Source organism: Phyllobates terribilis, unplaced genomic scaffold, assembly GCF_046119375.1.
Source record: "Phyllobates terribilis strain yellow unplaced genomic scaffold, ASM4611937v1 Scaffold_3__8_contigs__length_932513732, whole genome shotgun sequence".
Classification (NCBI taxonomy): domain Eukaryota; kingdom Metazoa; phylum Chordata; class Amphibia; order Anura; family Dendrobatidae; genus Phyllobates; species Phyllobates terribilis.
Genome location: NW_027362763.1, coordinates 814,876,163 through 814,888,325, shown reverse-complemented (window position 1 = coordinate 814,888,325; position 12,163 = coordinate 814,876,163). Strand labels below are relative to the sequence as shown.

At 39.2% G+C, this 12,163-nt stretch overlaps 1 protein-coding gene across 5 annotated transcripts in view; it reads left to right on the top strand.

Moving 5' to 3' along the window:
* Positions 1-12,163, top strand: part of TIAM2 (TIAM Rac1 associated GEF 2) — a 518,307-nt gene that overhangs the window by 482,564 nt on the left and 23,580 nt on the right. For all 5 annotated transcript variants that reach the window (XM_073672431.1, XM_073672433.1, XM_073672430.1 and 2 more), the window contains 2 exons: positions 7,265-7,323; positions 9,748-9,853. In XM_073672431.1, the coding sequence (XP_073528532.1) occupies positions 7,265-7,323; positions 9,748-9,853 (165 nt within the window). The remainder of the gene's footprint in view (positions 1-7,264; positions 7,324-9,747; positions 9,854-12,163) is intronic.

Here is a 12,163-nt window from a genome sequence, read left to right as displayed (position 1 = left end):
ACTGAGAGCAATCTATAATATCTATTGCAATGCAATTTGTATTGACAGCTTTATCTCCATAAGTAGGACAGAGGCCAAACTGATTATTTCCACACTGATTGTGCTTAATTTCTGAAATAATTATACTGTGTAAAATTCTCAGCTCTCCAAACTAGACTGAAATTTTATTTTACTTTGGTTAATGTTACATTTTTTGAAAGTAATGAAATTAACAAAATAGAAGGAAATAATCTCCCTACATAGAATGTGACTCACTAAATAAAGACAGCAAATTGTGAGAAGTACATTAAAACATAACTTAGTATGCCAATAAAATAAATCCCACAAAAAACTCTATTAACTATGAGATCAGATAAACTATATCTCCTTCATGGTTATCTGACCCAAATAAAGAAGGAGGGTATTACTGCAGCCATATTATGCACCTCCACAGTGACAGCCAGTCACAGAAACACAAAATCTAGTGTAAACAGAGTTCACAATCCATACAATTGGTGGTTCTGACAATGGTTAGACCTTATCAGGAAAGGAGAACCGTAGTCCCACCTCACGGAAAAGCCATCTTCTTTTATTAAATGTGGAATACAATTTGGTGACAGGTTAAAACTTGAACACCTACGCGTTTCAGGTGCTTGACTCCCCCTTAATCATGATGTCTAGTATAGCATGCCTGTACATCTATATAGTTTCCTGTTCCGGTGAAGCTGTTCTACTGTTCTCCTTTCCTAATAGTTGGCGTACAGGCAGATACGTCTACCATGTTCCTTATCACATTCTATATGCACAATGATGAGCTGGACTAACTTTGTCTTAGACCTTATCACCCTGGTTGTAACATATAGATATTGAGACACTACATAAATCAATGAGGTGGTACATACAGTGGTCACATACCACCACACTAGACGCTCTTGACCATATATATTGGCAAACAAGACCTAACTCAAAAAAGGGTTACATGGAAAAGGAACGTTCTCGCCACTTCCATGAGTCAGGGTAATGAGATATCGGAGTTCCCACTGCTACTTCAGTCCTTAAAAGGCATCCAGATTCTGCCCTGTTTAATTCTTATGAGGACTATCATGCCCTGGTGTTTCCTTAACTCCTGCCCTTACAAGGGCAGCCCACACACACACAGCAGTTCCTGTAGAAAAAGGCCCTACACTCCACTATGTGCGTCCCTACTTTTTTTTCTTAAAGGAAAACCTTGATAAAATTTGCCAAAGAACTGGAAACCCATACTAAAAATACCATTTTAAAAATACAGTAAACAAAACTAAACCCCACCAGTAGAAGCATATTGGCATTTTGTATTCACGTAACACCTTGACTAGTGTAGGATGAATGATTGCAGCCATAAATTGCCTGACTAATGTCTGCAATCATCTAAGAGAAATGCACTGCCATGCAAAGTACATACTGCAATGTGTCAGTACAGTTACGTAGTTGTGTTATTTTTAGTGGATGAGGTAGATGGCAATTGCTTTATTCTAGGCACTTGGAAAAAAAGCGTAGCAAATCCACATACCCTTCTTTACATCTAACTACATTGATTTTCAGAAATTATGCTTAGACTAACATAACTTTATTATTTTGAAGAAATGGGGTGCAAAAACACAGGACAAAATAAACATAGGAATAAAAAAACAAAAAGTCTGCGCTGGCTTACAATACACAAACCTGCTCATTTTAATAATTGGCCCAAGTAAAAATGGCAGTGATCAGCCAAAAAATGAGCTAAATGCTTGTTCATTTCTTGATCAGATGCAGTATAAGGGGTTCATACACACACCTGTAATTTTTGTACATGAACTATCCCTCTTAATTATATCTATGTTTTATACCAAAGTCACTCATTCTAGTTAATGGGTTGATAAGAAAAACGAATAACTTTTGTATGCAAACCATGTGTCATCCCAGTCCTGTCTGATTTTTCACTGTGTAGGTGCTGGTTAAGCTTAGAATTTTTTGGACCTAATACAATTGTGGTGTACTACTTCAGTGCTGATGTACCAAATTGAAATTGGAGTAATAGTCTCATTCTGTGACTAGAAATCCAATATTTAAGTGATATACAGCGAACAGTTATAGCAATCACATTATCATCACTCAGTGTGTGACTGTGAATTAATACTTCTGTGATTAACAGAAGCAACAGCACCTGCTTATTTAGTCTGTTTTTGCACAGTGCCAGCAAGCAAGGGTAATATTAAACCACTCAATGCAGATTTTGCTACTGAATCTAAATTGTGAATTCAAGGCTTGTTTCTGTTTGTAAATGAAAGTGTGATCCCTGTGTTTTGAAATGCACCATTCTCTTAAAGAGAGATCTCCCTAATCCTTTAACACAAATTGTTAATTACCGTAGAGTGGGCATTGTTTGCCACTTCATTACTTCAATAGTCTCATTTTAGATATGTACACAAGCCACCTAAATGCAGTGGCCAATTGCATGGGATGGGATTTTCTGGTGCCATCCTATTTTGTTAAAGCACGTGGCCTTTTTTAACAAATTAAATTATTTATTTTTTTATTTTTGAAATGCCTTTTTTAGTTTGTTTACTTTAGATACCGTACACCCCACAACCATACTGCTATTGTTGCCGCATGTTTGTTACTGCCCATGAACCTACGTGTAGTAACTTCACAACCTAGCATGATAGGTTTCATTAAATCACTTTTCATTATCGTTGAACATCATTATTTAAAAAAAAAATGTTAGACACCAGCAACAATAAGAGATAAAGGTTTTGCAACTAGTCATGTTTAACAATGTAGGCTCCGCAACAAATACTGCAGGCTGTTGCCGCACCTTACTTTCCGTGTGAAATTATGTAGTGACCTCTTTATGGTAGGTTTAAGCTTTTTTTTGTCAAGGGTGGAAGACTTTTAAGACAAAAATTGTTTAAGTTTGTAAACAAATTTTATAAAGAAATTTAAATGTTTTACTTTTTCCCAAAATATATGCTAAACTCAAACATGGCACCGGCAATGAATATGGCAGGGGAAAAAAATAAAATATCAAAGATAATAATATGGTTGCTGCTAATGGTAAACTTGGAAGCAACTGTACCAGCAGTCACATTTGGCCATCTTTGCTTCCAGGAAGTGCAGTAAAGGGAAGAATGCAGAGGACATAATGGAGTATATGTCCCATCCCTCATCTCAATCATAGCTGGATAATGTAGCCTCTGACAGCGAGACAATCAGCTGGAGTCAGCATTCTGCTCAGTCCACCTCCTACACCACCTCCTATGGAGAATTATTGTGCCCAACTGTGTAAAAATTCCACAGCTTCTTTCGTTTACACCACTTGTTTATAAACAACAGCAAATCATATATCTGCCCTCCAAAGAGATACCTTATATACTAGAGTATAATCCGACCCGAATATAAGCCGAGGCACCTAATTTTACCACAAAAAACTGGGAAAACATATTGACTCGAGTATAAGCTTAGGGTGGAAAATGTGGCAGCTACTGGTGAATTTCCCCATCCTGGTAAGTATTGTCCCCTTATCCCCTATCCTGGTATGCATGGCACCCCTCATCCCCAATCCTGGAATGCATGGCACCCCTCATCTCCAATCCTGGTATGCATGGCACCCCTCATCCCCAATCCTGGCATTTATGGCCCCCTCATCCCCAATCCTGGCATTTATGGCCCCCTATCCTGTTTTGCATGGCCCCCATCACTGCACATATTAAAAAATATAAACACTCATACTCACCTTCCATCAAATTGTCAGATACAATGTCCAAACCCTTTAAAATTAATGCTCTTTGTTATGTGTATAAAGCCCCTGGACACTGCTATATGGCTAAATCCAAATATGTATTGAATAATTGTAAGGGACAAATAATTAAAATTATGTTTGTTTGCAGATTACGTGCTATTGACATTAACACATTTACATATTACCCTTCCTAACTTACATGCACTCTTAAGACAATTTGGCCATTTATCGGGTTGCAAAATTAATAATGGTAAAACTGAAACCTTTCCTCTCAATGAAAATTATAATTGTAGATGGAAGGACTCTTCCCTGACTTATTTGGGAATCCAGTTGACCTCCACTTACAAGTCACTATACCAAGAAAATTACCCTTGTTCAACTAACTCAAGTGGCTACTTAAAAAATGGAATTGTCTGCCACTATCTATTTTTGGTAGTCAGACTATACTGACTAAACGTCTATACTTATTCGAATCTCTGCCTATTTGTGCTCCTTTACAAGGAGCTGAAAGATGTTCAGTCATCTATTCTCCAATTTATTTGGGCCCACAAAAGGCACAGAATTAAAAATCAAATTATGTTAACAGGTAAAATGAGGGGCAGATTGGGTGTACCGGATATTATTAAATATTATTGGGCAACTCCTCTACGTTACATCCCAGCCTGGTCAGCTCTTCAAAAATTTTCTACATGGATGGAAATAAAATAAAGAGAGTGGTCCCAACAGCTTATTGGAGGTAGTAGCCCAGAGGTATGAATTTGGGTAAATCGGGCCAAACGCAGTTTCTCTAAGAAAATATGGGAAACCTGCTTGAAAAAATTCCTATTAATGTCAGAACGCTCCCCCATGACCTACTTTTTATTTAATCCCGCAATGCCTGATAGTTTGGAAGGCACCTTGATTAAACTATGGATCAATAAGCCACGTTTTTGCTTTGAAGACCTAGTTGACAAACACTCTGGGGCCCTCTGACACATTACAATCTCACTTTAATATTTCCTTAAAATCCCATTTTCGGTTCTTACAAATCAGACATTACATGCACTATCTTCTCTCCTCCTTTACAGTTTCTCATCCAACCCACTTTGAAAGACTATGTAGGGCAGTCATCTCCACCAAGAGCCTTATAACAGATATCTATCAGATACTACTAAATCCTTTCCTTGATGATCACCCGAAACACCAGTAAATGTGTAAATGGGAAAATTTCCTGGGGGAATTCTATCACCTACTGTCTAGCAAGGAATATGTAGAAAGACGGCCAAGACTTCCACAAGCTTTGTTTATAGGGAAAATCAATTTAAGTTAACTATGTTTTGGTATCATACACCTTCCCTTCTGCATAAACTCATCTCTGCCATTGCCGATCATTGTTGGAGGTGTGATAATGATGGTGGAGATTTTAACATTTTCCCAAAATCTGTGGTAAAACTCATCTTTAAAGTTTATGGGCCGCTTTATCCCCTTAGATCCTAAAGTTGCAGTCCCATATACAAATACAAGATATACGGAGCATTGAATATCTCACATCATTATTGAATAACATGCTTTGAGGTGGTTTGGACCCTTTGGGACATGTATAGGGTACAGAGAGATTATGAATTGATATAGACATAAAAAGACAGTTCTCAGAGATTGTGTTGAATTGGATTTGTTGTCGCCTCCCTCAATCCCTTCTGTATCAATGTCTTGTCTTTGTTGCGTCTACTCAGTATTGATGGTAGTTCTTAAGGAGATATTGTTGTACAATGAATGATACTACCTTATGTTCTTTTTCTGTATTATGTATCTTTTATATTGAAAAACTCAATAAATATTCAGTTATAAAAAAAAAAATACGCTGTTGGTTACCTCTGGTTACCATCCATTTTACCCTAACTGGTTAGGTTGAAGACATTTGGACATTATAAAGGCTGTATTTGCATGACAGAGCTCAAAACATTTTCATTTGACTGCAGGGGTAACGCAGTGTTCTACACATATTTTCCAAGCAATTAGAGGCTATTTAATTATGTGATTTAGTGGGAAATAATTTGCCGCAATGTGAAAATTTGGCAAAGCCAGTGAATTTGATTTTCAAAAGATCCGCTCATCTCTACTCTGCTTTCTACTATATGCAGTTACCTTGTTGAATTTCATCAGTATAAGGTCAGTATCTCCAGTACGAGTGGTGACAGTTTTCACACGTACCAGAGACACTGATACATGCAGACCCATTAAAATGAATGGGTCTGTGCACATCTCAGTGTGTTTTCATGGACTGTGTGTCCGTGTACTCCACCCGGAGACAAGTCCGTTTTTTTGCGGATACACAGTCCTCAAAAGTGCCTCACGCTGAACACACACGGATGACATCTGTGTGTCAACAGTGTGACACGGACCGGCGCCTGGGAATCAGCGCTACAGATAGCGCTGTTCCCAAGCGCCGGGTGCTGAGGGTAGTGGTAGCAGGGACCATGATGAGGGTAGTGGTAGTGTCTGCTCCCGCAGTGTCCCCACCTGTAAAAATAATAATAAAATCCATGTACTCGCCTCTCCTAGGTGTCACCCGCTGTAATCCATACGACCGCTGCTGCCGAGGAGCCGGGGAGAATGAGCGGCACCGGAGCTGCAGCTTAGTGAGTGACAGGACACCGCTCCTGAGCTGCAGTTCCAGAGCCGCTCATTCTTCCCGGCTCCTTGGCAGCCGCGGTCGCATGGATTACAGCAGGGGACACCTAGGAGAGGTGAGTACATGGATTATATTATTTTATTCTTTTTACAGGTGGGGACACTGCGGGAGCAGACACTACCATTACCGTCATCATGGTCCCTGCTGGTGCTGATCACAGCGCCGGCAGGGAACCATGATGAGGGCAATGTTCAGCACTGTGGCACTGATTCCCAGGCGCCGTCCGTGTGATCCTGATGCGCCACACGGTTGCCACACGTGTGACACTTACGGACACACGGGACACTGATATCTACCGTACCGGAAATATCCGGACGTGTGAAACCGGCCTAAGGAAAACATTTTCTTTGGAAGCTAAAGGGATACTCGTAAAAAGCAGCTTTTTTGTAATATGAGGATCTCTAGACAATCTAATGAACATTTAATGTTTGTGCTGTTTTGCTAATCAATACTTCAGTACGAGCGGGCTGTTACCTGGCAACAGAACTGCAGAGAGTGGGAGAGACCCCATGCTTTTGTGGAGATTCGGTATTATGTATGCTGTATCAGAAGCAGTATATCTGTATGTGTCCTTTGTCTCCTACTTCAGTGCTTAAAGTCGGTAAATTAATGCTAAAACCGGGAAAATAATGTACACTGCCTTACGAATCCATGTTGTGCATGGTGTTGTAATCTTCTGGGTGATTCTCACAATCATGAGACCTAGTGTATTGGATGGAATATAGAGCACCGCATCTAGAAGGGGTAGTTGATGAAAAGCCATTTCTTTCAAACTGTGTGCACATATTTATCTGTGTATATGGGGGTCTAAATATGAATGTAATTTGCTTTTTTTTTTTTTGTAATGTTCCTTGCAGTGTTTAGAAGGGCAGTCATTCTTGTGCACAAAGAAAACTTTAAGCTCAAAAAGAAAACTGTAAGTACTCCACAGGCTTCACAACATGTGGTCCTTGTAATGCTCAGTATTTATGGATATGGCTCTCCTCCTAACCGATTCCATGAAGTATCATCACTTCATGAAACCAACCCCCTTTGCAGTGCACACTGACAGCTTTGTGCCAAAAATTAGAATGTTAAAATATAAATCTTAATACAAAAAAAGTCTTTCATCCTACTGTTATTTTCCTTACATTTTACTGACATGTTCACGACAATAAACCTCAGAAGTAAGCGATCAATTGTCCTTTAAATGTACTGGATTAGTGTGCATGCTCCCAATAGTCTAAAAATTCAGTCTAGATGGTAAAGGGGAAGCTGCGGGGAGGGGGAAATGAGGAATCCTCTTATAAGGGTAAATCATGGGAAGAAAATCAAAACATGCAGTACTGTGTGTAGGCGGCACGAACAAATGTACCATTTGTAATTAGGCCCTGTAGGAAAAATAGACTGCAGATAAAGATAATGACAGCATTTTACCGACACACTTATTTAATGTTCAATCAATTTCTCGGTTATTATATGTAAAGTTCTTAAAAGTAAAGTTCCAGAATGTCACATAGAAGTCAAAGCACTGACACTGATATCATAGTAGGTAATAGTAATCCTCTCAACTCATTATGGAGAAAAGAAAACCAACATCCTGGGATGACGGCTAAAATCTAGATAATAATATAATTGACAGCAGAAGACAACTCTAATTGAGGACGCCTTGCTTTGTGCTTTTGCGTCATTTGCTGCTAATATTTTTGAATTCTCATCTTGGACATGCATGGAACAGACACAGGATATGCCACATAAGTCTAATATACATGAGTCCGGCCTTTATACCCTGCACCTACCTCCACATAAATGGTTCATAGACCTATGTCCTGCCTGTGCCTAATGGTGCTTGATGGTTTCTGTAGCATCCATATAAGAGAATGAAATAAGCCACACAAGTGTGGTCATCTCTCTATTCAGAGTTACGGCTTCTACAGGCAGGAGAGTGGTCACAGAACTCCTTCTGCAGACAGGTACAGGTTGAAGAGGTGGGATCTTCATCTATGAAACGTTTATATCATATCCAGTGGATATAATATAAATGTACAAGATGGAAATACCCATTTAAGATCACAAAATATGAAATCCCTAGGCTGCAATCCTAAGTACAGCCCATGGACAAGTGATGATGTTTCTTGAGGGGACTTTTCTTATCATATACTTGTGGGTGAAATCTAATCTATCACTAATGACATTTTGCATGCATCCCCATATTGATCACTTAAACCACATTACAATGATATAGCACATTGCTTTGTCTAAATATTGCATTTTTCTGTTGAAAACACATAATTTTATCATGAACTGCTTTACAGATCTGAATAACAAGCTTCTACAATTACTTTTCTGCTTCTAAAGTAACCCATGATTGCATAAGTGAATAATATGAAAGATGGTCAGCATCCGCCTGCAGGGTAGATGAATCTTTTTCAACAACAACAATGGAGGAAATTTATTCAGCTTCACTGTGTGACTGCAGACTTATGAATCCCCCAAGCGCACGCACTTTGCACTGCAGGGATTTGCTGCTTTCTGAGCCAAGACCGGCGACTATGTATGAGTTATACATACTGCCAGCCACAGCGGCCTCGCTCCATACACTAGTGTCTCCATATCACTCAATACAAGTGTATGGAGCGAGGCCGCGAGCACTAGATGGGCTCTGGCTGGGAATATGTATAACGCATACGTACCTGCCTGTCCTGGCTCAGAAACCGGCGGATCCCCGCAGCACACAGTGCCTGCGCTGGGGGAGATTCATAAGTCTACAGACTAATCATTTTGGACTGGACAACCCCTTTAAATGTCCCAGAATTGTGGCACAATTTGCACCAATGAACTACCTTTCATGACCTGCACAATATTTGTATTTTTGACACTTTATGCACTCTGCCTGATGAGGCTATGTGGCCTTACTAGAGTGTGACTTATAAGTAAAGGTGGCGATCCCTAACTGATACGATGCGTCAAGATTGTGATGCACATTTTTTGCACAAAATAAGCAAAATGGTAGTGGTGTAAACTTATACTAAACAGTTTTAAAATTAGATAGAACCACTATGATACATAATCAGTGAATTTTAAGATTGTCTAATCTGAGTTTTCAGTGTGTAAAAATAACACAGTATTGATAAATTTGCTCCAATGTTCTTTCATCATAGCAAATAGATTCCACACTACCAATACACTACTTTTGACTAACATTGCAATATTTTATGCTTACATTATGTATGTTTACTGAGAATATCTTTCTTACTGTCTACATTTATTGTAAATTTAATTTTACATCAATGCCTGTTTCTTGGGAAATCAAATATAATTTTTTTGAAAATCTAATTCTTATTTATGCAAATTTGGACAGACCCAGAATACACGAAGCTCTCAAATCTATGGTGATATTGATCAGTTTAAATTCCGCTGGCTGATTCCTTTGTCTACTGTTCAAGTCAGGATGGGAAATGCTGCAGGTAAATAACACAATCCACACAAAGTGATTCAAAGGTATCAATATTTCACCAAATGATTTTAATTATTTACATGCATAACAACACTGTAGTGAAGCAGCACCTAGGTGGTTATTGAACGAATTCTGCCACATCCAGTTCTCATGGTAGACAATCTCAAAGCACTTACAATAAAGAAGCCTTGGATTGTGTTTTACAGTGTCTTTTTTTAAATAATTTTCAAATACTAAATTAAGCATATTTTTTATTTTAAATGTTTTGTATAGAGTATGTATTTTCTTACATGACATAGTAAGGAGGTTATATAGCAAATCTAATATTCTGGCAAGACTTAACTGAGATGAATTCTTTATATGAGCTTCATAGGAGACTCCTGACCCAGCTGCTCTGCCCACTTTGCTTTATCTCTTTTCTTTATTTTCCAGCCCATTACTTGGAGCCAGAATTGTCTCCTTGTCAGGGCCTTTCACAGCGCTGTCTCTGCCTCTAATCTCCTATATTTACTTAAAGCTAGACCCTGGTAAAACATTTTTCCTCTCATTGTGAGTGAAACTAGTTATTGGGTCTAGTAAATATACATATGAATATCTACCTGTACTTTTAATTTAAATAATTTCTTTTTTGGGGGGAACACAATTAGCTTGTCGTCAGTTCAACCCATCCTATGTTTGCATGCATTGTCTTATTTGATATGAAATGTTTTAAAGGTGTTTTGAACATATGGGTCAACGTGTGTATTGATTTAATATATACCAATATCTTAGAACATGCAATTCTTTATCCTAATTGACATTCTGCTATGGATGAAGCGCAGCTGAGTGTGTTACTGTGGATGAAGCGCAGCTGAGTGTGTTACTGTGGATGAAGCGCAGCTGAGTGTGTTACTGTGGATGAAGCGCAGCTGAGTGTGTTACTGTGAGGATCTGAGATTGTGGGTTGTAATAATCACCTGGGCAGGTCAACAATAGAGATGAGCAAACTTATTTTGAAAACGCTCGCCAATCTCAAAGTCGGCACGAACATTGCACATTCGGATTTGTCAGGTATTCCACAGAGACGACACCGGGGAGATCACGCAATATGTCGCCGTTGCCGTCACTCTATCAGGATTTCATCAGGGATCCGGAAGCACATGGTCCCCACTACTCACTACGTAGGTATCGGCAAGCGACCAGTGAGCATATGGTGTCACACCTCCGAATTCCAAAGCATGGAATATGTGTATACGCCCCCCGTACGGTCACTGTCAGCTTCAAGATAGCCCAATTATTATTATTATCTGCCACCACCTGCCAGATTTGAAATATAATACAGGCCTGGTCGGACGCCTGCATTCTGGTAGCATATATGGCTTCGGGAGAGGGAACGATTATGGGACAACAGAAACAGAACTATTAAATTTTATATTTAATCCAAAAGGGAGGTAGTGTTATGAAAAATATGCAAGGGCACAATACAATACATAGGCAGTTACACAAAATAATGATTAAAGAAGAAACTTACTCTATACAGTTCGCAGGGATGAATCAGAATAGGTGGAGGAGGGGCTCCCCGATTTGAGCGTTATCAAACACTATCCATTGCTTATAATATCTATACCCCCCTGGCAAAGAATATGGATCAATCTTCAGTTGGCTCTTTTATGCCTAAGGGGAGATCTGGCCTCCAGCATGCACATTTTATTTAAGATGCCTGGTTTTTGGGATAACTTATCGCTGGTTGATCCCAGAAGCCCAAAAATGATACCATATTTTCGATTATAATTTTACCTTCATTTAGAGACAATGCATGGTGTAGTTGTGATCTGCTATTTTGTTGCATTTATGCCACAACCCCCCGGAGGGGCTTACGACTACGAAAAAATAAGCATCTTGTTCCTTGGTTGACCCTGCCACTAAAAATATGGGTCTCATCATTATCAGAATTATGGAATTTCCAATATTCCATATTTCGTATCGGTGCCCAAAAGTCTGGAGACTTTGGTTAAATTCCATTTAAAGTCCTGGGAATGAAACTTCATCAGCTACGTGTAAATTGATACAAGCCGGTGTCTAATCATCCCTGGCCTCTGCTAGGGGAGAAAGACCCTCGCATTTTAATTCGGTTCTAGCACCTTCGGGGCCAGCATTTGTGTCCAAGTCCTTTCTGCTGTAGGTGATAATTTGCAGAGAGACAGATGCTTGACTGTCAGCTCTCCTCTTGTGACAAATGGTGGATAAGGGAGGGGTGAAGAGGGGCTTGGGAGAAATGGTTAATATTTTCAATATTTCTCAATATTTCCCTGACAGGATTCATGTTTGGATTCCCAAGGAT